At 51.4% G+C, this 26,748-nt stretch overlaps 1 protein-coding gene across 5 annotated transcripts; it reads right to left on the reverse strand.

Annotated features, from left to right (window-relative positions):
- Window positions 1-651: 651 nt before the first annotated feature.
- Window positions 652-26,748, reverse strand: UBN1 (ubinuclein 1). Of its 5 annotated transcripts, XM_027889634.1 has the most exons (17): window positions 26,370-26,748; window positions 24,665-24,751; window positions 23,883-23,978; window positions 23,206-23,340; window positions 22,657-22,760; window positions 21,097-21,535; window positions 17,671-17,741; window positions 15,558-15,687; window positions 15,211-15,329; window positions 14,621-14,749; window positions 13,645-13,788; window positions 10,940-10,990; window positions 9,833-9,875; window positions 8,320-9,531; window positions 6,298-6,550; window positions 5,909-5,998; window positions 652-3,057 (listed from the first exon to the last, which is right to left on the reverse strand). In XM_027889634.1, the coding sequence occupies exons 1-17, from the start codon at window positions 26,607-26,609 to the stop codon at window positions 3,005-3,007; spliced, it is 3,396 nt and encodes a 1,131-aa protein (XP_027745435.1). In that variant the 5' UTR covers window positions 26,610-26,748; the 3' UTR covers window positions 652-3,004. The 5 variants fall into 5 exon arrangements, with proteins under 5 accessions (XP_027745435.1, XP_027745438.1, XP_027745436.1 ...); XM_027889637.1 differs by lacking the exon at window positions 13,645-13,788; XM_027889635.1 differs by lacking the exon at window positions 10,940-10,990.

Consider the following 26,748-nt stretch of genomic DNA (forward strand, 5'->3'; position numbering starts at 1 on the left):
ATTATTAAATTTAGCTGTTGACTCTTTTCCGAGGCGGAAACTGCTGGAGCAGCATTAAAGCCGGGACTAATTAGCAGCATTAGATGGGAGTGAAGTGCACTAATGAATGGCACCGCAGCTGCAGGAAAACGCCAGACTACCCTGGGGTGGGATCAGGGCCTTCCACATCTAGAGCCCATTCACTTCCTTTTTCCCAAATTTCAGCTAATACCCCAACCCCAGTAAACTCTGACGTCACTGTAATAACCATTCACCCCTGGGCTTTGGACACCCCAGTTTTACCTTTGTGACTGAAAGGATCAGGCAGGATCACATCACTGCTCCAGGGTCTGACCTCCACATGTCCTTTCCAGCAGACATCCACTTCAGGCACCAACAGGAGCATGTGGAATCAGACGCATTTCCACGCCCACAACAGCTACAACACGGAGCTGCAACTCACTCACCACACAGGAGAGCTTAGTTCAAACAATCAGCAATTCATTACTCACTCAACAAACAAATAGTGAGCCAAGCTGCAACACAAACTCTTGAAAACAAAGTCAGGAAGCTAGAGGTAAGGAGATGGGGTAAAAAAAAAAAAAAAAAAAAAAAAAAAAAAAAAAAAAAAAAAAAAAAAAAAAAAAAAAAAAAAAAAAAAAAGGCATTTTGGAAAGTTTGAAACAATTTATTCAGTTGTTCTGTACAAGATTAACAGTTTTCATACCACCCCCACCATCTTCAGCAAGACAGTCCCAACTCACACACAAAAAAAAAAATAGAATAGTAAACTGCAGCTCTTTACACCCAAAAGGAACTGCCATTCCCAGTAAGTGCCATGGGAGCCTTTCCTCCCCATCCCATCACGGAAGCACTGCAAGGCCTTGCCCAGGCAGAGGTGCCAGACCGGCTCCCCCTCAGCTGGCCGGCTCTCTGCGTGGTCCTGCCTTGCTGCCACTCTGCTCCACACCACTCACTCACTCACTACAGCACGTAAATTAAAAATATCCCACAGAATTTCCACCCAATAAACATTTCCCTGAGGCAAGAGGCTTTGCTAAATTCCTAGAAGGAGGGCGTTCTGCTCCGGCCACGCTTCCCAGCTGGAGCGTTCAAGTGAGAGCAAAGAGAGGGAGGAGAACCAGTACCTCGAGTCACTCGCTGAGACCCCCAGTCCTGCCCAGTGCCCCAAGGCTCTCTCAGCTCCCAGGGGGGAAGCTGAAGGTGCACAGTTACCTCTCAGGATTGGGCCTTCAACGGGAACCATGTGACATCCGCTGCTCAGAGTCCACCAGCAACCTTCCTTCGAACAACAGGAGTTCTGTCTTTGGCTCTTTTGCTACAACCCAGGTATTTGCTGTAAACGGACTGGAAATCGGAGCTGAAGTAGTTTTTTTAAATACAATTCATTGATCTTGGGCAACATCAGCTCAAACTGCAAACAGTGTCTCTCGGATCTTCATAAAACAGGGAAAACTGAAGTAGGGATTTGCTGGTATACTCAGGGTCAGCATCCTTCCCCAAAACTCAAGGAGGAAGCTGCGAGCTTTTGCCTGAAATACCAGTAAATTCCACATGGATCAGCACGATTCCAGCGTGGCTGTGGGGGCCTGAGAGGAGGCAGAGCAGGGGAGAGCAGGAAATCAAACCTCAGGAAGCTCAGGTAGGAACCACAACCTGCATGGCCTGAAAGGGGGGGCTCAGGGGAAGTATTTAGGCCTCAAAGTTAAAAATATAACAAGAAAAGATACCCCCCAGTTGTAGCTGGTCCCTGTTCCTGCAGCTGTGCTGGGCACATGATCCTAGTGCAGAAATCATCGAGGAGAGCAATCTTTTCCTCTGGAATTCCTTTGATTAGTAGTGACCTTGGTTCATCTCCATCATTCCCTCTGCCCACCAAAGAGATCCCAACTCACGACCCTAGGAAAGAATGGCTTTAGGGGAGGGCCTGGAACCCGCCTGCACATACTGGGATGAGAATTGGTGCTCTTGCTGGATGTGGGACTGTGCTCAGTCACCAGGACACCACTGAAGTCCAGACAGTGCAGCTTTTTTTCTTTTCTTTTTTTTTTTTTTTTTTCTGATGTGCAACCATAAAAAGCTCTATTAAATAAACCAGAATACATTTTAAATACAGAATGATTAAAAAAGGGTTGAGGAGCACACAAAATAGGGCTGAAATGTGTGTCACTAGTCCATTCTTGCTCCACCATAAAAGGCACTGGAATTATGTCTTCTGATCCGTGTGACATGCCGAGAAGTGTCCCATCCGATCCAATGCATTCGACGGTAAACGAGGGTAAAACTGAGCAGGAAAAAAAGCATCCCTTCAGAGAGAAAAAAAAATCCACAAACTCAAAAGAAGTACAGTTCTCAAAGTCCATGAGGGCATCTAAAAACGTCTCTCTAAAGAGAGTCTTCCTTCTCCTCGAGGGGAACATCAGGTGGTTCCTTGGATTCACCGCACAGGAAAATGTTCAGTCCTCCAATTAAGTGCAGCACAGTTTTATAGTACAATTGGGAAGTCCCTCAAATGTCTTCAGGAAAGCACTGGCAGTGCCAGAATTACCCAAGTAAATCCAAAGCAGAAGAAAGAAGCACCTTTCATACCCTCCACGGGGAGACCAAGGAGGTAACTGGACTTGGAGGTTACTTGGCAGCTGCAGACACAGGCGGGTGGGAATCCCGGGAAACACCCGAGTGTCCCTGCGAGTTCCAGCCCCTGCCAGTGCCAGGGAATGAGTGAAGGGCAGCAGCAATAAAACAGTGCTACAAAATGCTCCTCTCCTCAGGGCATGGCTCAAGGTGGCCCCTCGTGCAGGGCTCAGCTCTGGAAGCCTCCAAGCAGACGCACCAACGAGCTCCTCATCGCACTTCAGTCTCTCCAGTTGTCGTGAGAAAAAAAAGAAATAGAAGACCAAAAAAAAAACAAAAGAAATGAAAAGACACAGCTGGTATCCAAAGTCCATGACCTGTCCCTCTTGGTTTTATCCCGTGGGTGCTCTCGCTCCCCTCCTGGCAGGCGTCACAACTTGCGCTGCTGTGCATTGGACCCTTTGCCGTGAAGCTGAGAAGCATCTGAAAGAAAGTAAAACCAAATGGGAGGAGGGTTCGGCATCATCCCCATGGAGCTGGGACAGCCAGGCCTCCCTGCAAAGAGAGAGAGGCCTGCCCTGCCCTTCCAGCACCAAGGAGCCGGAGGGAAGAGGATATGCTTGGAGACATCTCCCAGCCGGGAGCAGCCCAGGCTCTGAGTGAGGGACATGGGAAGCACTGAGGGTCCCCTGCGGCCTCCCCCAAAAAGCACCACGGCCCAGATCCCAATTGCTGGGGGACTTGTCAGTCCACGTCCTTTTCTAAAGCCACCCTGGCACATCTCCCCACCCAGGAAACCAAAAATACGTGGTAGGGCTGCCTTGCACCAAAGGTGGTTGTGAATAACCCGTTGGTGCATCTTTGCTGTTGGAATCACAGAACCGTTAAGGTCGGAAAAGACCTCCAAGATCATCAAGTCCAACCCAATCCCCACCTTGTCACCCAGCCCAGAGCACTGAATGCCATGTCCTGTGATTCTCTGAACACCTCCAGGGCTGGGGACTCCACCACCTCCCTGGGCAGCCCCTGCCTATGCCTGACCACCCTTTCAGTGAAGAAATTCCTCCTGATGTCCAACCTGAACCTCCCCTGGCACAGCTTGAGGCCATTTGCTCTTCCAAGCAACCCCCACCTTGCTACAACCTCCTGTCAGGTAGGGCTTTAGGTTCTTTATTAATGAATTCATTGTTTAATCGGGTGCTTTTTTAACGAAGGCTTTAGGTGCCCACTGATAGCAACAGGAACCACCGATGGAACAGATGGGAACAGGTGTGGAGGGAAAAGAGTAAAAACACTGAAGAGAGAAAAAAAGAAGGAACTCGAGGAAGCAAAAGTTTTCCAGGAGCAACTAAAACTCCAATCAGCCCAGGCTGAATGAGTGGCAGTACTGAGATGTGCAGTTAAGCAGCAGAGGCACCGAGCAGCACAGCAACAGCCCCTTCTCCAGGACAAAGAGAAGCTCATCCCATGCAAGAGCTCAGCCCAACACGTCCCATTTGTGCAGCAAGAGGCAGAACCAGCACAAGAACGGCACAAAGGCACCTCCAGCAGCAACAGCAGCACTGACAACACACAAGCAAGCACCGGATGCTCCCTGCTCAGAGGTTTTCGGGTGAACACTGGTATAAAAGCACTTTCATTAAGACACCAACATTTGCAGCACCCACATCAGAGTCCTCTCAGCTTTCACACACAGCAATACAGCTGTGGCCAGATGTTCACACAGCCAACCACAGCTTGTGCCACAGCACACATCAATTCTCTTTAGGGTTCTGGGGGTCATTTAAATATCTGCTGTGTTCTACAGAACACCAAGATTGGGAATATTCTCAGAGACGGCAGCACTGGGCTCAGCCTCTAATCTTTATGTGAAAACACCAAGTGAGAAAGCCAATTCCTTGCTGAAGTTGTATCCGTGGTCAGTTTTCCTTCACTTATTCCCAGTGACCTTTTGTCTGCTCACAGCTCCTGGCACTGCATCCTGCTGAAGAGTCCATCCAAAATCCTTCTGTTGTAAGCCCTATAAGCAACAGTGAAGGAACCACTCTAAATTCCCTCAACTAATGGGGCAAAGAACTCCTCCTCAGCGACACAGAACCCATTCCACAGCCACGCTCAAATCACAAACGCTCATCTCACTCCCAGTAATGTGAATTTACGAACAGGAAGGAAGGGTTGTCACACCAGTGATCACCACTAGGACCTTCTTCAGCTCTACCACATTGGAGTGGCACAACAACCCACCTCAAACTTCAGGAAAAGAAGCAAAGACAACCAATTCTTTGCATTTTCAGTGCACAACACGCTCTTCTTTCTTCAGCAAACACACACCACGCTCAGCAGTCAAGGGCATTTTATTCCATGACTGCTCCAAGAGGCCATAGGATTAGGAAAACACCTACTCCTAAATCAGGCTCAGGTGCCCAGGAAGGCAATCCCAGCAGAAGCAGGTAGTAAGAGACTGAACTGCACTGAGGTGCTAAAGAACACGACTGGGAAAGCAGAAATAGCAATTACCAGTGGGATAAGCAACTCCCCAGAGCAGGTAAGCCCGACCTGCTGGCCCTGACTTTCAATTTTCCTCACTTCTCTCCTTCTCTAGGAAAACTCTCGTTTTACCTGCATCACTTCTGCAGGCATCAGCTTGGGCAGGAACAGGCTCAGCTGCCAGATCATCAGGTTGTCACCAGCAAGTCTCTGCATTTACACTACAGACTTGTCATGAAGGAGATGCCAATTAGCTCAGAGCACAGACACAAGACATTCTGGTCTGACACATCTTATGTAGGTCACCAGGAACAAAACTCCACAGAGCCGGAATATTCATTCCAGGGCAGTCCTGGCAGGCTGTGCACAAACAGGCACAGCTTTTATCCTGGCAGGATAATTCTGAGGATCTCCAGGAACCAACACTTGCTATGAACACTAAGGGCTCATCATTCCAGAAATCACAGAATGGTTTGGGGTAGGAGAGACTCTAAAGCTCATTTTGTTCCACCCCCTGCCAAGGGCAGGGATACCTTCCAACCAGCCCAGGTTGCTCCAAGCCCCGTCCAACCTGGTCTTGGACACTCCCAGGGATGGGGCAGCCACAGCTTCTCTGGGCAACCTGTGCCAGGGCCTGCCCACCCTCACAGGGAAGGATTTCTCCCTAATCACAGAGTCATGGAATGGTTGGGTGGGAAGGGACATTAAAGATCATCTAGTCATTTAGGGCTTTGGCAACAACCCCACCAGCTGGAAAACATGGACAGGTTTGGTTGGAGCCCTAAAGGAAGGAGCTGCTGAGATAGAGGATGACTCACGAGGCAGAAGACAAACACTGACAAGTTACCTGGCAAACTCTGTGGTAAATGAGTGGACAGGGCAGAGTGTGGGAGTGGCGCTGCATGGTGGGGGCTGGAGTGCAACCCAGCCAGAAGACCTAGAGAGAAAAACAAAGAAAGGAGAGGGAAAAAGGAACAAATACACATCGAAGGCAGAAACGAGCAGAGGAGCTGCAGCAATTAGCTTAGAGCTCAGTTTCCAGCTCTTGGGACTTCTGGGCTAGCTCTAGGGACGTGCTCAAGGTTCTCCAGATGCAACTGCTGGAGATGGAAACGCAGAGGCTACAGCACGAAGTGACAGCCAGAGAGATGGGTGGGTGTGCAATGGGTCAGCAGGGCAGTTCTCATCTGCCAGCACAGGCAGGGGGAACACAAAGTGTGCCCAGGGGATACTCACTGTGCCCAAGGCCGTGGTGGAACGTCCCTGGAGCAGGTCCCGTGACTATGGCATCCTTTGACACTCCTGCTTTTGGGGAGGAGTCGGAGCTGAAGGAGATGACATGGAGAGGGAAGGAATGAATAGGAGAGATAATACCTAACGGGGTGGAGCTCAGGGCAGCTGGCAGCTTTGGGTTGCTTGACTTGTAGGATGGAGCCAGTACACTTAGGGAGGAAGAACTGGTTAGCAGCACAGCTCCACTAGTTCCTTTCTGAAAAGCAATAGGAAAAGGTCAGTCAGGAGTGGGAAAACCAAGGCAGGGCATCATTCATACTTATAAATCTGCAAAAAAACGGAGTGCTCAAGAATTCCTCCTGGCAAGAAGCGCCCTCCCAGTCAGGGCCCAGCAGGACAGGCCCAGGTCACCGGCAATCCAGCTCTTCTAGGTGTGGCCATGCTGGATTTGCCTCCATTATTCCCTTGCTCTGGAACTGTGCCTCAACTAGGCAGAGAAAAAGCTTCCACACTGCCTGTGAGTTCCAGGGAGGATGGTTCCTACTCAGTCTTGGCAGCATATCACTCCTGACAACTCGAGGCACCAAGGTTTGGCGCCCAAGGCACCCAGGAGTGTGAATTGGGATCTCTCCCTTGGAGACAGGCACCGTGGGAATGCTTCCCAGTAGTAGAAGAGGCACAGGGGCTGAGCAGGACACGGTTTCCAGGCCCATTTAAATACACTTATTGGATTGTCCAGCTCTTCCCACGTGCCCAAAGGCAGGCAGGGATGAGCAGCCAACTACAAATGAATACAACAGCATTAGGAGCTATTACTTTTTTAAGGCCCTTATGCCATCAATATTATAATAATTAAAGTCTGCATAGGTAACCTGGGAGTCCTTTCTGAGATACTCTATCCCAACAAACTCAGACCCTGAATTCCACAGTGTGCCATGAGCTCCATTCCAAAAACATCAGCAGCTCATAGGAATAACTGGGAAGCAACAGAAAGTGGGCAGAGACAAGCACCAAAGCAAGTGGGGAGGCATTTGGAGCTTAGAGCCCAGAATCAGAGCCCACTACAAGACAGACACTGAGGGGCTGGAGCGTGTGCAGGGAAGGGAACGGAGCTGGGAAGGGGCTGGAGCAGCAGGAGCAGCTGAGGGAGCTGGGGGGGCTCAGCCTGGAGAAAAGGAGGCTCAGGGGGGACCTTCTGGCTCTGCAATCCCTGACAGGAGAGGGGAGCCAGGGGGTGGGTCAGGCTCTGCTCCCAGGGAACAAGGGACAGGAGGAGAGGGAACGGCCTCAAGCTGTGCCAGGGGAGGTTTAGATGGATATTGGAGAAATTCCTTCAGGGAAAGGGTGGTCAGGCCCTGGCACAGCTGCCCAGGGCAGTGGTGGAGTCCCCATCCCTGGAGGGATTTAAAAGCTGTGTGGATGTGGCACTCGGGGACATGGGGCAGTGGTGGCCTTGGCAGTGCTGGGGGAATGGTTGGACTCAACGATCTTGGAGGGCTTTTCCAACCTTAACGACTGCAGGATCCTGTCAGCACAGGTTATTTATTCTATGAGCCAGCTGTTAAAAAAGTGGCAATAATAACTAAAATGGCTTGCAATAACTTGAGGGAGACCAAGTTTGTAGATCCAACCAATAACAAATTGATGATTATACTTTTAGTTCATGTAATGACTTTTAGCTCTTGTGATAAATTACTGCACTTTCCCTTAATCCAAATGGGAGCCCTACTGTCCCTGTAACTCCCAAACCCAAGGCACGACACAGCCTGTGCAAAAACTGCAGTTTGGAAGGTACCAAAGTTCGTTGTTCTTAGTTGTTCTTTTAAGCTGAAAATGAAAGCTTGAACCATGGAGTGCAACCCCTGGCAAAGGCCACAGCTTCCAAGCTAAGGAACCGAAACCCAGACAGTCATCCAAGAACTTCAGGGAATGCTTTAGAAGTCACCCCCACGGCAGGTGTGAACAGGGCAGGAGCTGGCACAGCCCCAGGCCGTGTTTCCCCCCAGGCTGGCACAGCCCCCTTACCGGCACAGAGGTAGAGGCTGTGCTGACCACAGCCGGCTTCAGGGACGAGGTCAGCAGCTTGGCCACCCCCTGGGTGCCCCCGCTGGAATCTCCGTTGGAGCCCCCCGGAGGTGCCACCAGAGTGAGTTTCTGGGGGACAGGAGGCTTCTTGAGCGAGGAGCTGGAGGCTGGGCGGGCGGACGCCCCCGGGGCAGGGGCTGGGCCGGGCAGCAGCGACCCAGAGGAGCTGCCCTGGTTGGCAGAAGCTCCGGAGGAGGAGCTGCTGGAAGAAGCTCCGTGCTTGGAGAGGGACCCAGCAACGAAAGGCGATTTGTAGGATTGTCCTGAAGAGCTGGAGCCGCTCGAGTGCTTCCCGCCGTAGCCGAGAGATGCCGAGGATGAGCCCTGGCTCTTGTGGGAGCCGCTGGAGTTGGGAGCACTGCCTGGTGACGCAGAGGAATGGAAGCTCTGAGCTTTGGTTGATGACTTGACCTGCTGGAGGAGGGAGCGCTGGGGCAGGGGGGAGGAGGACTTGGGGTTCTGCAGTTTGACAAAGGGAGCTGGGGAGGTGAAGGGTTTCTGGAGCTGAGTGCCGGGGTGAAACACCTTCACCTGAGAGCCGGGCACCGGCGCGGGGGCCTGGGCACCGTGGCTGGGCCGCACCAGGCTGTGGTGCTTCTGCTTAGCCTGGTGGGCATCAGCGAGGATTTTGCCGGGGGAGGCTTGGCAGGAATGCTCTTTGTAATTAGAGTTCTCTGTCTTCTTGTCTTGGGAAGACTGGCCCAACGCCAGGGCCTGCTCAGCCAGGAAATTTAGAGGAGACTGGAGGGAACCAGAGGAAGATGTAGGGGAAGGGTTGGGCTTTGGAAATGTCCTCTTCTCCTCTGAGGATGCAAGAGTTGGGATCTTCTCTGGTGGAGCTTTTGGAGGTGCAGGAAGAGTAAAGTCGGGGCTCCCTCCGGCTCTGCTGTTCAGCACAGCCAGTTCCTTAGAGACTGCTTCCAGGGAGGAGGTGGGGTTGTGAATTAGGTCCTCATCCAAGGAGTCATCCTTGAAGGTGGCAGGGGTGCCACTGCTGGCTGCCTGGGCTGTCCCAAGGGACAAGAGTTCTCTGGTTTGGGCACTGATGCCCAGAGCTCCTCCCTGGGGCTCTGAAGACATGGCCGAGGTGCTGCTCGAGTGCACTGAAGGAACAGACACCGACAGCTTCTTATCTGCCTTGCAGGAAGGTTCCTGGAACAAAATCACAAGGGAAGGCACAGTCAGAACAGAGGGTTTACTGCTGAAAGGGGAAGGGAAGGTTCCCAGTTTGGGGATAAAAGGCAGAATGCACGTTCTGTGCCAGTTGACCTCCCTCCCAACTGCCACCGCAGTTTTAGCTTCTGTTCTACTTGTTTTTTCAACCCCCATACTGTGTAAAGCCATTTCACAGCACCTAATATACAGGCACAAGGCTCAAACACAGGATTCAAGATGGCAGTCATTTGACTCCTGGCATATGCCAGCTGTGAGAACCAGAAAGCACAGAACTCACCTTCACTTTCACCTTAGTAGGAGCCACAACTTTCTTCTTCGCCCTGTTTCGAGGGAGACAAAAGAAACACAACTCACTGAATGCCCCCAGGGAAGGATCCAAGGAGGGAGAACACCTGGGCCCTGTTAGTGATGATCCACTGAGCCTTTTGCCAAGACCCAAGGGAACGGAGGCAGCATCTCAGGTTGCTGGGATTCAAAACCACGTGATATCTGGTTGCTGCTCTAGGAAGCCCCAACTCCCACACAGGGGATGAATCAGGGAGCAGAGCAGAGTCTTGGAGTGGCAGCAGAGCAGTGAAACACCCACAGGCACGTCCTGCAACAGCTGCAGGGCTACAGGACCCCACTGCTGCCCTCACTGCAGCAACACCCCGAGACAGACCGGCACAGACAGTGTTGTGGAGAAGGTACACAGTTATTTTAGGTTCCCAGGAGAAGTCAAGGATGCAAAAGCATCGGCCAAATCCACAGAGAATAGACCATTTGGCCTGGCCAGGTGCAATCTCTGGTACAAGACACCCCTTGGCTGAGGAAAGAATGACTCTACACTCCATTTCACACTCTTCCTCACACTTCCCCTCGCTCATCCAACGCCAAGAACAGGATTGTGCATCAAAAAGACATCAGCCTAATTCTGTGGCATCCTCTGTTATCCACTGCCAGCAAGATCCATGAGACCCTTTGGCATTAAAGCCCCTGCCCAGCTGGATATTTGGGTTTTGCCACCCACCTTCACTAGTTGGAGCTCCTTTAACCAGGCAACAAGAAAAGAGGGAATCCAGACTGCAGGAAGGACCTACTGAAAAGGCAACAATAATCCCAGTGCTACCATCACACTCCGTGTCACCTCCATCTGCCTCCCAGGGCCTGGCACAGAGGCTGTTGAAGAAGGCCAGGAGGAGGCAGCCTGGCTTCAAAGGCACCTCAGGAAGGTGGAGCTGGGAGATGTCACACACACACAAACTGCTCTCCCTGGACCTCCCCGAAGGAAGCAGCGCCGAACTATCTGCGGGGAGCCGAGCTCAGGTGCTCCTGCACGATCCACCCAGGCCCCAGGGAACGGACTCCCCCAGTTGTCACTCCAGAGGAATGCTGGGATACTCACAGGACTGATGTGAGGTGTCCGTGTACGCGCCTGCTCTCCTTAAACAGTGTCCTGAGAAGGGAAGAGAGCAATGAGAGGTGACAGCCAGCCGGAGCAGCTGGGATCACTGGAGACAGAGCTGCTCAGGACAGCAGGGGACTTAGTGAGAGTCACACCACAGAGAGCAAATACAGTCATCCCTTTTCCAGGGAGATCCTCCTGACCTCCCAGCACAATCCCCTCTCGGGGGGGCTACGCTTGTAGGCGCTGGAAGGGCCATGAAGGCAGTTGTTGGGCAGTAACTTAAGGAAAAAGCTCTGCCAGCTTAAAAATCCAACTGGAGAGGCAGAACCATCACTCAAGTGGGGTGTTACTGCTTGCCACAGATCATCCAAGAGCTCTTCACCAACTTCCAGGGAGAGAGGTTCCCTTCCCCTGCCTCACACAGCAAGAAGGGTGAGAAGCCTTCACTCTGTGTCTGTGTTGCCTTTGTGTCCCCAGCAAAGAGCTGAGGTGAGTTCTGACATCAGCACAGAGCTCCCTGAACAACTGACTGAGCACCACCGAGACTGAGCTTCATCCAAAGCCTGCACTGCTGAGGCTCAGGAAACCAGAATCTCTCACCCCAGTACTATTTCACCCAGCCCAGCTGCCACTCAGCTGCATTCTTACATGCTGTGAGTTATAAACACACCTTCACTACTGGAATGGAACACAAGTCCTGTCTGATATTAACAGACACCTGTGTCATCTTTTTTCTTTAAAAAGCAAGCTTATTTTAACCTCATATTCCATTAATCCTCTCTGAGTGTTAACAGAGGAAACAGATTCATGGCAGGGCCTCTCTAAACTCAGACACAAAATTGCTACTCTGTCCACCTTCAAGTTCCTCTTAAAGATGAGCTTCTGTGATCATGAAGACAGTGAATCAAGCTGACTTATTCATAAAATTGTTACAGTTCTAGAGTCACCAATCCCCCCCCCCCTTCTGTGTGGCTGTCACTCCATCCTCTGCCTTTAAACCACAAAGTCACAGAATATCTCAAATTGAAAGGGACCCAGAAAGATCATCAAGTCCAACTCCAAGTCCCAGCAGGAGACACCATTGTCCTTGAGTTATTGGAAAGCAACCAGAAAACCCACTTTTACTGAGTCACTCTGTAGTTAACTCCACTGGAAGAGCCTCCTACACTGAGTCTTAGGTGAACATCTGAACGCCTGACAACAGTTTCACTGACAAACAAGGAGTGAAAGATTTCATTTTCCTTTTATTCAATCAAAAGAGATTTTAAAACTTGGAAAACTAAGACCTTCAAGCTGATAATATCTTCATTAACTAAGTAGGAATCTTCACCCACCTCCTAATGCCGTGTTCCAGCTCCTGTACCACCACACCACAACCATGCACAGTCCTGTGCTTTGTGTGCACAATCAGCTGCAATAACAGCCAGGGACTTTTACAAGTGGATCTGTGCTGTGCTACTCATACCTACTGCTCTTAAGAGCTGGTACCTGCTTCCTTTATCCCCCAGGAACCCCAAAAAGCAAATGCAGCAGAGAGAAGACAGCACTGCCCACCTCATTAAATGCAAAGAGACAGAGATCACAGAATGGCTTGGCTTGGGAGGAACCTTAAAGATTCCAGCAGTAAAACTGTACAGCTGTCCTTTCTTTAGAAGTATTGAGCAAAAGAAAGCAGGCCAGGAGATGATGACAGTGCCAGAAAATGACTCTCTGCCATTTGTGTGGCTCTCTGCCACTGCCAGCTCAGTGGCAAGGATGGCAGAGGGTGGAAAAAAGCAGGGAACAGCACTGAGGACCCCAGAAAGGGTAAAGAAACCACATCAAATTCCTATTTACACTGCTCTGATAAGCCCCTAAAACTTCCTGCTTTGCCTTCTTTTGGGAAGACTTCCCAAAATGCCTGAAAAACGTATCCTTTGGGATTCACAAAGTGATCCTCTGGAATACAGAGTCAAGAAACCACAGCCAGGCCAGTCTGCCTCATCTCAGTGCCAGCTCTACCTGCCAGTGGTGGCATCCATCAGAGGCCAAAACGGGGCCAGGGCTACTCAGTGTTATAACTTACAACCTGGACTGCACTCTCAGGAAGTTTGGGGGTGATGTGAAAAGGGAGGAGGGGGGAGAATGTGCTGGAGGGCAGGGCTGCCATTCACAGGGCCTTTCCCAGGCTGGACAAAGGGGCCAACAAAAACCAGCATCCAGTTCCAGGGTCCCCACAGCACCAGAGAGATGTTGATAAACTGGAGCCATCCCAAGGAGCACGTGGCAGCCAAAGAGAGGGGGAGGGAACTGGGTTAGCTTAGCTTGGAAAAGGAGAAGCCCAAGAGGGAATCTAACAGCCCTTTTCCACTGCCTGAAGAGTGGTAGGGACAGGGAGACGTGGAGGAGACAGAGCCAGACCTTTCTCAAAGGTGCACAGTAAAAAGTAGAAAGAGGGAGTATTCAGTTCAGTGCAAAGAGGGGAATTCTGACTGGAAAAAAGGAGACAAGATTTCATGAAGAGTGATCAGGTACTGGAACAGGAGCCCAGAGATGCTGTGGTAATCTCCATCCTTGGAGATCCCCAAAACTCCACAAGCCAAGGCCCTGAGCACTCTGATCTAACTCTGAATCCAGCCATTCCTGAGCAGGGGCAGGACTAAAGAGCTTCCCAGGTCCCTTAGGACAAGGAATCCCTGCAGCACAACTTGAGTCTTGCTCACCTGGCCTGCATCCAGCCTTTTGGCCAAAGGGGCTTCACCTCTCCTTCTAGGAAGGTCTTCACATAATCCTCTAGAGACTGAGCTTTATTCTTGTCAAGGTCATAACCATCCAACTTAATCTTCACCAAGTGGCAAAGCAGCTCCCTGAAGAACAGGAAGATTTCAAATACAGTTACTTGGAGCTCGTTCTCTTTACCCAGGGCTGGATAAATACACCAAGACACACCTGGCCCTGCACGACACCTTCCTGAAACAACTGACCCTGCACTGCCTCCACAAGAAAGGGGAAGGGAAAGGCTCCTCGCTCTGTGTATGCACACACACTGATCCACCAGGGAGAAAAGTCTTGTTCCCCCTTCCCATTTTATTCTCCTGAAACAGCTGAGGCAGCAAATCAGTGCCAGAATCGCTGGCACCATCAACAACCACAGAACTGAACCTCCCAGCAAGGAGAAAGCAGGAAGAGAAGCTGGCTTTGTCCTAAACCAATCAGCACCTCAATTTGTTCCAGAATAAGATGAAAAAGACAGCAGGATTGATTCTCCTTTTACCCTTGGTCATGTCCCCTTCTCCAAACACTCCCTTCTCTGTCAGAGCCCGGTGCCAGGCAGCAATCCCCTACAGCTTTAACTGCTTCCACAACCACAGTCTGCTTGCATGAAGAGTCTTGGCTGCAGGATTTCAGCAATTCAGCTGAGTTCCTTCTGTTCCCAAAGATCCCTCACTCTCTTTTGGACTCTGCACAGTCTTAGCACTTCTCTCAGAGTTGGCCTGTGCCTGGAATCAGCTTCAGGGTGAGATTTATTAAATGCAACAGTGGCTTCCACAAACAGCACCGCGCGCCACAAACCTCCAGGCTGATTGTTCCTACAGGTGATCAGCTCTGAAAACGAGATACAGATGCCAAAGTGCTTCACTTCCAACTGCAAAGAGCAAGACAAGTCAAGGGTTTGCTTAACATCTAAACCACTCAAACCTGATCTCATCATTCCACTGGAATTTCTTCCGCGGCCCCGCCACGCGCTTCCCTCCCTTCTCTTCATCCTCCTCATCGTCAGAGCAAACTCGATCTCGCTGCTCCTTGTCCTTTTCCTCCTCCAGCATCCTAAAATGGAGACAGAAAACGTGGAAGTCAAGAGGCTCAAGGAGAGGATTAAACATGTCTGACCAGCACTGCTCAGAGGTGTCAGCAGTCAACGACGTCTGGCTTAGGGTGCAAGCTGAGCTGAGGGCTCAAGGTGAGGAAATCTCCCAAAATTTTGTAATGGAGACCATGGGACTAATCCAGCCTGGCTGTTCCCAGGCTGCCACGTTCCTAAAGACATGCCTGCACACGTGGAACACATCTGTCAAGCTCTGGTCCCATCAGTGCTGCTGGAGCTGGCAGTGCCACAGACAGCACAGAGAACATACACAGCTTAATTAGGCCAACCCATGCCCATCAGCAATTTTCCCCTACAGAACAAAAAGAGGTGGTAAATAAACTTTCAGAAGTGCAGCCTCCAGGCCACAGGGAGCCTGCTGGAAAAAAGCTACAGGTGCAGAAGGAGCAAACAAGGAGCTTACTTGGCAAACTTGGCCTGAGTGTGGGCTTGGCACTCCTCCTGGTACTTGGCCACCTGCTCTGGCATGGCCCTGCCAATGGCTTCCTTGAGCTTCTGCAGGGGCTCCCTCAACCGGCCGCCCTAGAGCAAGCACAGAGCACGCTGAGCCTCCCCTGGGCTGTCCCAGCCAGGACCCCCAAACCCAGCAGGGTGAGCCCTGGCCAGGCCTGAACACAGCCCAGTGCCTGAGCCGTGCTCAGGGCAGGACACCAGCAGGTCAGGGGACACCAGCTGAGCCCTGGAGCTCAGGGATAACACCCAAACACACACACACACACACGAGACAGGGCTGGGCTGCCCATCCCTCACCTGCTCATAGAGATAAAGCTTCCGGGCCCGCTTGAGCAGGGTGTCCTTGCTGCAGGGGAAGAAGGCAGCCAGGTGTGCATACACCCCTGACCTCACCTGGCTGCTCAGCTCCCGGGTCTGCAGCTCTATGCTGAGGGAAGAAACAAGCACAGTGTTCACCAGGAATCCAGCAGGGATTCTCTAAGCAGCGCCCACCACGCTCTGAGGCAACCCAGGGAGCTGGAGGTGGGGAGAGAGGGACATGGGACAAGCCAAACTGCATGGAGGCTCTTTATGTTCTAGAATCAACCAGACTCAAGCATTTTATCCCAAGCCATGCCTTCTACTCTGGTCTCAGAGCAGCTGGCAAAGGAACAACAGGATGTCAGCATTCTCATTTGTCCTGCAGGTCTCCCTGGCAGCTGAAGGGGAGTGTCAGGCAATGTGCAGAACTACACACTGGTTATGGCAGGTGCTATGGCAGTTTAATTCAGGACAATGTGGAATCAAACCCCATCTCTTGGGCTTCAATTTACTTCCCAGAGAGTAGATTAGAGAGGCCAGTGTGTGCCAAACCCATCTACACAGTTACACATAACTTGAGAGACTGGCTTTTTTAAACCACTTCTCAGTGTCAATAATAAATGTAAAAAAACCCCCAGCTGATTCAAGATCTCCATCATCATCACAGGATGATTTGGGTTGGAACCACCTTATCCCAACCCCTGCCATGGGCAGGGACACCTTCCTCTATCCCAGGTTGATCCAAGCCCCAGCCAACCCAGCCTTGGACATTTCCAGGGATGGGGCAGCCACAGCTTCTCTGGGCAACCTGTGCCAGGGCCTTCTCACCCTCACAGGGGAGAATTGCTAATCTAAATCTCTTCCCTTTTATTTTAAAACCATTTCCCCTCATCCTATCATTATCTGCCTGTGTAAAAAGTCACTCTGCCTCTCTTTTAAGCTCCCTTTAGGTATTGTAAGGCCACAAGAAGTTCTCCCCAGAGCTCTTCTCCAGGTGAACCCCCCCAGCTCTCCCAGCCTGGCTCCAGAGCAGAGGGGCTTCAGCCCTGGGAGCATCTCTGTGGGCTCCTCTGGACTCTCTCCAGCAGCTCCACATCCTTTCTATGCTGGGCTCCCATATCTGGAGGCAGCTCTGCAGGGAGGTCTCACCTGGGGGGACAGAATCTCCCACTCCCCTGCTGCCCACACTGTGGGATCAGCCCAGGGCAGGGGGGATTTCTGGATCCCAGCACTGGGGCATGTCCAGCCCCTCACCCACCAACACCCCCAGATCCTTCTCCCAGGGCTGCTCTCAACGAGTTCTCTCAGCTTATATTCACGTCTGGGATTGTCCTGACCCCAATTCTACAGCAAAGTCACACAAACCAATCTCATTCTCCTCTGAGTGTGGCTCAAGTGATCATTCTGACATCAGAGCAGGACTGTGTGCAGCCAGCACTGGAATGCTGGAAGGTGGGAATCACCCCTGGAAATGAGAGGGCAACACAGTCCCAAACCTCCCTCCAGCAGTTCACTGCGAGTGCCTCGATAACCCTTAACGAAATTAAAGCCTGGGTGTCAGTGTTATCACACTGATCACAGAGCCCTGTGCACTCAGCAGCCTTCTCCAGGCACCTGCAGAAGAATGAAGCCATTATCCACCAGCAGCTGCCTGAGCAACACTGGCATTCTGTAATTTGGGGCCTCAAAAACGCAGGGCAGGAATGGAGCTCCTCCAGTCTGCCCCAGAGAGAGCCAGAACACAGAAACCCTATCCCAGTTATAAAATATTCCATGTTGCCTCTAACTTACACAGCAAAGAACAGGCCTGATATTTCTGACAGGGAAAAATTTGCCGTTCTTGCATCAAGCTACGCTCACAAGCCAAGTGAGCAAATTCAGGCACACAAAATATCAAGCATCATCTGGAGATCAGGAAGCCTGGATACATCCCCTCCAGTATTCTCCTGCCTCAGCATATTTCAGCTGAAAGCCATTTCCAAGCGACTCTCATGTCTTCCTAGGCATGTTCTGCCTGGAAGACCTGTACAAGGACAAGCTCTCCTGCTAAACCTGCCCCTGAATTTACCACAATTCTCCTTTCCCACTCTTCCACGCTGGCAGCACTTACTCCAGTATGATGTTGTTGATATCCTGAGTGAAGAATCTCTGTTTGCCTTCTCCCTCGGCAGCCCTGGCAGCCTGCAAGTCGGTAAATAACACAAGTCAGCAGCAGTTCACAGATGGCACAAGCAACGGAGTGTTTTCTAAACCACCACAGAAATAAGGCAAAACAAAGCACAGTTTTACTCCACACACCCTGCACCACCCAAAAGCTGCCACAATTGACAGGAGAAGGGAGACAGTGCCCAGTTCAAGTCCAACCCTGACCTGGTAACACCATGTCCTACCACAGACTTTCCCATTCCGGATTCTCCCCTCTAGGTGCACTGGATTTACTACTCTGGAAGTGAAGATTCCTCCTTTTAATGGGACAAAGGAGATGGCTTAGGAGCAACTGGCTGCCTTAGCGAACTTCCCATGGGAAGAAAAACAGTTTCAGGGCATGGCTTTAACTTCACAGTAGAGCTGCTGGATTGAGCAATGTGAGCACAGAGCTCGTCCCTGGAACAGGAAAAATCATCCCAAGCACACTTAATGAGGGTTGAACGAGACTCATCACCAGGTTTTCTAGATCAATCTGGAAACTAAGCCAAGAAACCACCAGAAAGAGCCACAGCCACAGGGGATGTGTTATTCCCAGTTAACACCATGGAAACAACGAGAAGAAGTGCTGGTCGGGAAGCTTCCTGAGCTATGACTGCAGCTCACACAGCGCTGCCCCAAAAAAATCACACCCATGAAAAATATGTCCAGCAGGAAAACAATTCCAAGAGATGAATGAGATAGTAGCAGATTGCCAAGAGATCTCGGTCTCTGCTGAGTGGGGATACAAACAAAACTGGGATTCATCACAGGGCAGCACATCCAGAAAGGGAAAAGGAGACCAGGAGAGGGCACGATTTTTGAAACCCCCTGATTTGGCACTCCAAGGTTGGCAAACAACTAACTTATGCCCAGAGGGTTCACATTCCTCTCTGCCAGCAGCAGATCACAGACAGCTGGTGATAGCAAAGGAAAAGGCTCAATGCTAAGGAGAATCCTCAACAGGAAAACTATTTTAGGAAGAGAGGAGAGAGTTAAAGTGGACTCAGTTCAAATGGAAGAGGAAATGCCTGGAAGCTCCACTGAACTCAGGAGGTGCTCCCACCTGCTGGGAAGAGACTTGGCTCTCAGACAGAGGTACAGCACCTCTTCATTCCCACCTGCAACAGAGTCCACGTCCCAAAATCCCAACTGACACACAGATTGTTAAGTCTTGTCTCTTCCTTGGTTTCTTTTCCTAACATACACAGTTCAGCAACAAAAAGTCTAAGCAGGAAAATGCGTGGCTAATCTGCTATTATACTGCCTTGAAACACAGTAACAATTAACCTGATATCATGGGAGCCTCCAAAATATTCTCCTTTAACTCAGATGTATTTAGAAACAGCTGTTGTGGTGCTTTCCAAATAGAAACATCCACAAAGAGCCCGTTCTTTTTATCAGCTGTGGCAATATTTTCTTCAATCCCTCCTTGCCCTCTATCTACTCACCCCCACTGTGTCATTTCTCAGCAGAACAGTTCTCTAACAGCAGTTTATCTTCAGTACCAGCAGTTATTCAATATCTCTTACTCAGTAAGAGGTGCTCTAAACTGATGTGCCCCAGAGGGCAAAACACACACCACCACAGAGGTCCAGGAGCAACTTTATGACTTAAAATCAACGTTCAAAACCACACCAGGAACAGGAGCAAAACACCTCAGCACTTGCTGACAGGCTGGTGGGGTCAGCCCTCACACACAGATCTGAAAGCACACTCTGACAGGAGAGGGTTCCCTGACCAGCACCCAATGTTTTCCTTCTCCAAAATAGACTGGAGAGCCCCCCAAGCACAGCACATTTGGGAGAAGATGAGTCCCACAGGAGTCCAGCTGCAGGAGGAGCAACTGGTGAAAAGGCAGGGGATCACCCTTCTAGAAATTAATACATTCCACTCCCTAAATGGTATCTCAACGCTGAGCTGTTGAGGTGGGTAAAGGACTCCAGCAGCCAGGGAAGCAGCTCCAGCGTAGATGTCAAATGGTACCCTGTGAAGGCATCTGCCTGTGTGTGTGACACGGCAAACAGTTTCAGCAAACCCTCAAGCCCCATCTACAGGGCTTTCCAGGCCTTCTAACACTGTAGAACTGGTGATGCTTTCCAGCTGCATCCTCTTATTTTACCCACAGAGCATTGTGCACCACTTTGCTGTCCTGAGCAGCACAGCACATCAAAGATATTGTGGTGGAATTTGTCCTTGTCGTGGTTTAACCCCAGCCTGCAACTCAGCCCCACAGAGCCACTCGCTGCCCTTCTGAGGGATGGGGGAAAAGAATCAGAAGGGCAGAAATGAGAAAACTCACGGGTTTAGATAAAGAGTTGATAGGGAAAGCAAAAGCCACGTAAGCAAAGCAAAATAAGCAATTCATTCCCCTTTCCCCTCAGCAGGCGGATTTTCAGCCATCCCCATGAGAGCAGAGCCACATCACACGTAGCACTGACTTGGGAAAACAAACATCCCCCTTCTTCCTTCTCCTTCCCCCAGCTCTGTACACCGAGCATGACCTCGTGTTTCTGGGATGCCCCTGTGCTCAGCTGGGATCAGCTGTCCTGGCTGTGTCCCCTCCCAGCTCCTTGTGCACCCCCAGCCCCCTGGCTGGCAGTGTGGGGTGAGAGCAGCACTGTGTAAGCACTCACTGCTCAGCAATAATAAAAACATCCTTGGGTTATCAAAACTATTGTCAGCAAAAATCCAAACCAGCCCCATAGAGAATCACACAATGTGCTGAGTTGGAAGGGACCCACAAGGACCATCAAGCCCAGTCCTGTTCCTGCTCAGAACTATCCCCAAGAGTCACACCCTGTGCCCCAGAGGATTATACAAATGCTCCTTGAGTGCTGGCAGCCTTGGGGGTATGCCCACTGCCCTGGGGAGCCTGTTCAGTGCCAACCACCCTGGGGAGGGAGAATCCTTTTCTAAAATCCAGCCTAAAGCTCCCCTGACACAACTCAGGCCGTTCCCTCAAGTCCTGTCACTGGTCCCTACAGAGAAGAGATCAGTGCCTGCCCAGCAGCTATTGTGGAGAAAATTAACTCCACCTCAGCCCAAAACAGCCCCACTAGTGCACATTTAGGTTCATTCATGTTAAACTGACTTTGGGAATTACCTCTTGCATCAGGTCCATACTTTGCCAAGAGAGGCAAGGAGGGAATCCTGACAGGTGGGGTACATTCAGTACACAATAAGGCCCAGACTTTGACACCTCCTGACATCTGGGCCTTCAAGAAAGTGCCTTAGAGTGCGACACAAAGGGGTGACCCCAGTGCAGTGTTCTCTGTCCCTGCCACACAAACCCAGCAGAGCTGTCCCCTCTCCAGTGACCAGCAGGGCCAGTGTCCCCTCCCTGCCATACCTGAGCCAGCTCTTTGATGCGTTTCTCCAGAGGGACTGGGAGGCCTTCAGGGAGAGACGGCGGCTGCTTGAAATCCTGCTCCAAGCCTGTGCCACCAGGATCGCTCCCATCCTCCACATCAGGGAAGGGGCTGCCCTCTGGGGACTCGCTGAGGAGCCTCTCCAGGTCCAGGTCACTCAGGGAGTCCATGGCTGTGGCTGCCTGGAGCAGGTCGGTGTCACTGGCGTGACCGAAGAGCGAGAGCAGAGGGTCCGGCATCGCCTCCGCCTCCCTCGGGCCCGCAGGGTCTGCTGGGGAAGGAGCCACCACTTTCTGCTCTTCATCTTTTTTCTTCTGGGCGTCCTTCTCCTTCTGAAACTTCTTCAGCATCTCCTTGACGCTGAGAGCTCCAGAGTATTTCTTCTTCTTCTTCTCCTTACTTGCATTTAATGCTGTGAAGCTGCAAACAACGTATGGAGGAGGAAAGGGAACTGAACACAAGACCAAGGAGCAGAACAATACATTCACCCCACTTCACCAATTCCCTGGCAAGTCTTAGCCCCTTAACCAATTACACCAGGAAAAGTGTTCTACAGGCTCTTAAGGTCCTGCTGCCTGCTCAGCTCTGAGAAGGGAAGGCTGTCCTGCCTCACTGCAGAGAGGTGCTGGGGCTTAAACCACCTCCACCAAGCTATATTTTTATTTAGTTACGTGCATTATTCCATCAGGGAAGACTGGGAAATGCACAAGCCACTAGTGCAGAGGAACTGAAGCAAGAGAGAACCTCATGAAGTTTTTGCCTATTAAAACCAGGAGAGCAAATTCCTTTTCCTTGCTTGCTACGAAGGAATCGCACCCTGGTGGTACCACGTCACACATGGTTTGGTGTTGCCCAAAAGCAGATCCATGCAGGGAAAAAGAAATCACAAAGAATATTTACAGGAAGAAGGAGAAAAACCAGCAGGAAAATGAAGGGAAACAGTCAAAAGCAACAGACATAGACAATGAAACAGAGAGGCAGGGCAGAAAAAAGCAAGGGCAGAGCAACAGCACAAGATGATTCAGAACAAAACGAAAACCCACCCATTTTACAGCCCAAAATCTGCAAAAAAGTTGAGCACTCATCCAAGAAACACTTTGGGCAGGAGTACAGATGCCCAGCAAGAGCAGCAACACAGCCTTCTAACCTCTCCCTCCCTGCCAGCCTGGCACTTGTATGGCCCTGAGTCCAAGTCCTTCCCACCTGTCCTTCCTCTCACAACTTTTTCCCAACACTTGTTGGGATAACAATCTTTCTCTCCACTCTCAGTATCTGTTCCCAGCACTGGTATCTAAACAGATTCCAACAAACATCAACACTGCAGCCAGCTGCGCCTGTCTGTGCTTGGATACTCCTGCTGTGGAGCTGAGCTCCTTCCCTGATCCTCACCTGCCTTTCTTTCCCACTTTGGAAGCGATGGGGGTTTTCCTGCCAGTGTTTATGCAAAGTGCATTCAGGCCACCCCACACTGCAACAGGTCCTCCTGAGCCCCCCTGAAGCAAGGTGTCAAGCAGCCAGAATTCCCTCCTCCGCCTCCTTACCCAGCTTTTGGAAACTTGGACTTTTTGGATTTCTTTTCCTTGTCGTAAGAATCGTCTTTTTTCTTCTTCTTCATTTTTTCGCCTCCATCTTTCAACTTCCGCTTCTGCAGAGAGTTAAAGCCAATTCACAATCAGAGTCTCCCACAACACTACCAGCATTCCCAGAGACACTTTGGGACCTTTCCCAAGAATTTCAAAACACTGGACACATTAACCCAACCCCCCTACATCTGTCACCACGGTTCTGGCACATGTTGCCTTTGACAGCACACACAACTTCTACTCTTCACCACCACCATGCCGAGTGACTCCCAAGGTGACAGGGAGCTGCTGCCACCTCTGCTCGAGGAACCAGGCAACTCCACCAGAGTTTCATCCACGCCAGACATGCTTCCTTTTACTATGAAATACAGGGACACAATGGGATTTCAAGTGCTCCTCCCTATTCTGCACGCACCAAGTCACAAATCTCTTCCACTCTGAACGTCAACACACTTTCATGCAGTGAGTTCTGACAGAGGAAATAATTGAGAAAGCTGCCCTGCTGACCTTGGGACACTTCTTCTTTTTCTCCTTGACATAGTCATCCTCAGACTCAGACGCCTGACGGAACTGCAGCGTCCCTGAGTTGATGTAAAACCCTCCGTACTTCGTAGTAAGAGAAGCAGGAACGAGCTCATCGTACTGGAAACAACAGAGAACAGTTTATTGGCACTGTAAGTTTTGTCACTTTATCCCACAGCTGAACTGTTTGGAAAATGGAGTGGGATTCATGGAATCACAGAATATCCCGAGTTGGAATGGACCCACAGGGACCATCGGTCCAACCCCTGGCCCTGCCCAGGACACCCCAACAGTCCCACCCTGGCCCTGAGAGCGTTGTCCAAACCCTCCTGGAGCTCTGGCAGCCTTGGGGCTGTGCCCACTGCCCTGGGGAGCCTGTTCAGTGCCAACCACCCTCTGGGGGAAGAACTTTACCCTGAGATCAAGCCCAACCCTCCCCTGACTCATCTTCATGCCGTTCCCTCAAGTCCTGTCACAGGTCACGAGAGTGAAGAGATGGTGCTCCCCCAGGAGCCGACAAGGCTGTGGAATGCAGAGCAGCATCCTCCTGTCCCAGAATCCCTCATTCCTCAGCGCTGGCACACTCCTGGCTGATCCTCAGGTGCCAGCTCAGCCCCCAGGCTGTCCCTTTTGCCCACCCTCACCCCCACCCCAGCACTCACGGCTTCAGAGTTATCGATGAAGGAGTCGGACTCGTCGTAGCCGTACCCCATATCAATCAGGTCCTGAATCCGGTCCTTCCTGCGTCTCTTCCCCCCCTAAACAAGCAAAGACTGACACTGTGATCATCTCCCTTTGGCACCTACCACTGCCCCAATACCAGACACAGAAACTGGCTCCAGGACAGGAAAGAGGATGAGCTGCAGCAGAACCAAACCAGGGTTAACACATCCCACTGGACTCTCAGGATGTGGAAAATCCAGTTTTTAGGCCTTTTCACACAGAACCAAAACACCGCAGCCAAATTAAACAAATCACTGCCTGCCAAGCTGACTCAGTGCCAGGAAGGCTTCATGCTGAGCTGGGTCTGCACCCCTTCAACACTGCTGCCAGGGCTCTTCCCTATGGATTGCTCTTCCAGAACAGTAGTGTCCTGAGGGCAGTGGATTCACCACAGCCCTGTGCTCAGGGACTTGGCAGATTCCACCCTGCCACAGCAACAAGGCCTAGAAATAAAGTTTTGCTTAAGGAAATTAAATTTTATCAATTACACTAAGTGATTCGCCACTCACTTTAATTCATGTCATTCGCTTTAATCAGGTACATCTGACTTAGGAACGAATCTGAACTATTTTTGCAGCCCTGAGACAGAAAAGGAACATAAAAACCAGCACGTGCCAGCCAGGATAAAGGACTGGGGGAGAAGAGGAACCTGACAGCCAGGGAACATGAACCAGCACTGCCCACCCCCAGGAATAACAGCAGAAAAAGAACAGACACCTACATATTTTTCTTCAAACTTCCTTGCAAGGGCCTCCACTTTGTGCCTTTCCTTTTCCTCATCATTAAAAGGATCAGTTGGGTCTTTCTTCTGTAAAAATAAAAGAGAGACAACCATCAGAGTCAGTGCTGCCAACAAAACACCATGAATGAAACCCATCCTGACTGGAGCAGCAGACAAATCAGCCTTTGGGACAGGCTTTGGGACAGGCTTTGGGACAGTGCTGTTCCACATCCTCCTCAGGGACACGGACAGGGGGAGCACAACCCTCAGCGTGTTCAGAGATGGCACCAAGCTGGGTGGGGTGGTTGACTCACCTGAAGGGTGGGATGGGACATCCAAAGGGACCTGGATAGGCTGGAGAAATGGGACCATGGGAACCTCATGAGTCCTGGGAGAAGGATCTGGGGGTGCTGGTGGGTGAGGGGCTGGACATGCCCCAGCCCCATGCCCTGGGCTGATCCCACAGTGTGGGCAGCAGGACAGGGGGGGATTCTGCCCCTCTGCCCCCTCAGGTGAGACCCCCCTGCAGAGCTGCCTCCAGACATGGGGAACCAACAGCACAAGGACTTGGAGCTGCTGGAGAGACTCCAGAGGAGCCCACAGGGATGCTCCAAGGCTGGAGCCCCTCTGCTCTGGAGCCAGGCTGGGAGAGCTGGGGGGGTTCACCTGGAGAAGAGAAGGATCCAGGGAGACCTGAGAGCCCCTGCCAGGGCCTAAAGGGGCTCCAGGAGAGCTGGAGAGGGACTGGGGACAAGGGATGGGGGACAGGACAAGGGGGAATGGCTTCCCACTGACACAGGGTTAGATGGGATATTGGGAAGGAATTCTCCCCTGTGAGGGTGTCAGGCCCTGGCACAGGTTGCCCAGAGAAGCTGTGGCTGCCCCTGGATCCCTGGAAGTGTCCAAGGCCAGGTTGGACAGGGCTTGGAGCAACCTGGGCTGGTGGAAGGTGTCCCTGCCCATGGCAGGGGGTGGAATGAGATGAACTTTAAGGTCTCTTCCAATCCAAACCACTCTAATTCTTAGAGTGTCTTTGTTTTGGGTGCTCTCTCAGATAGTTCTGTACTCTGCTTCTCCCAACTCCCAGAAAACCTCTAAAAATAAGCAGCATTACACATTACCTGACTGTTAACAGTTCTGAAGAGCAACAGTAAAAATTGGTAGAATTCAGGAAGTTTCTTTCCACAGAAAACCACTCATAATATAAAGTTTAGATTCTACAGGAGTGTGCATGTCATTGTGTCCTAAGAAATGGCTTTTGACAGCAAAGAGAACTGTCAGGTAACACCTGAAGGCACCACATCCCCCACACAGGAGGAGATGCCAAGGACTGAAGTGAAAATATTGATGTGCAGCAGAGCACAGTCCTCAGAAAGATACAGCCACATTCCACAGAAACACCTCTCCTTTGGTGCTCTCTGGAAAAGAGCAGGCCAGGGACCAAAACCCACCTCAGATCAGGCCATTCCAAACTAAACAGGCTTTATATCCCACAGCCTGCCAGCAACACAACACCTTTCCAGCCAAGGCAAAGGAGTGACACGGTGTGGCCTGACACAGAGCCCTGCCTGGACGCCAGTTCTCCTGCCCGTGGGATGTCCAAGTGCCCTCCTCCCCCCTCCAAGCAAACACAGAACCGGCTCCCAAAGCAGCAACGCTGAGACAGGCACGGCACAGGCTCCCAGAGGCCAGGAGGGTAACTCACCTTGTCACCCGAGGAGCTCCCTTTGACCCTCCCCCGGCAGCTCTTGAGCAGGTCTGGGTAGAAGAACTCGGGGCAGCGCTTGTGGTCGGGCTCGAAGAGAGTCAGAGTGATCCGCACGGCCGTGGCCGCCGGCTCGGGCTCCGGGGGCTGCTCCCCGTCCTCCCTGCGGGACCTCTTGAGGAAGCTGCTGCTCAGGGGGCCGTGCAGGGTGGTGAACGACACCCTGTGGGGCTCTGTCATGGCTCTGGCCAGGGCTCAGCAGCCCTCACGGCATCGTTCCCTCCGCATCGGGGAAGGACTGTGGGGCCGCACGGATGTCACCGCCGGCCGAGGAGGGTGGTGGGTGCTGCTGGCAGCCGGACAAGCCCTTTGGTTTGGG

This window comes from Empidonax traillii, unplaced genomic scaffold, assembly GCF_003031625.1.
Source record: "Empidonax traillii isolate 1590-97213 ecotype Southwest subspecies unplaced genomic scaffold, ASM303162v1 scaffold267:size678996, whole genome shotgun sequence".
Classification (NCBI taxonomy): domain Eukaryota; kingdom Metazoa; phylum Chordata; class Aves; order Passeriformes; family Tyrannidae; genus Empidonax; species Empidonax traillii.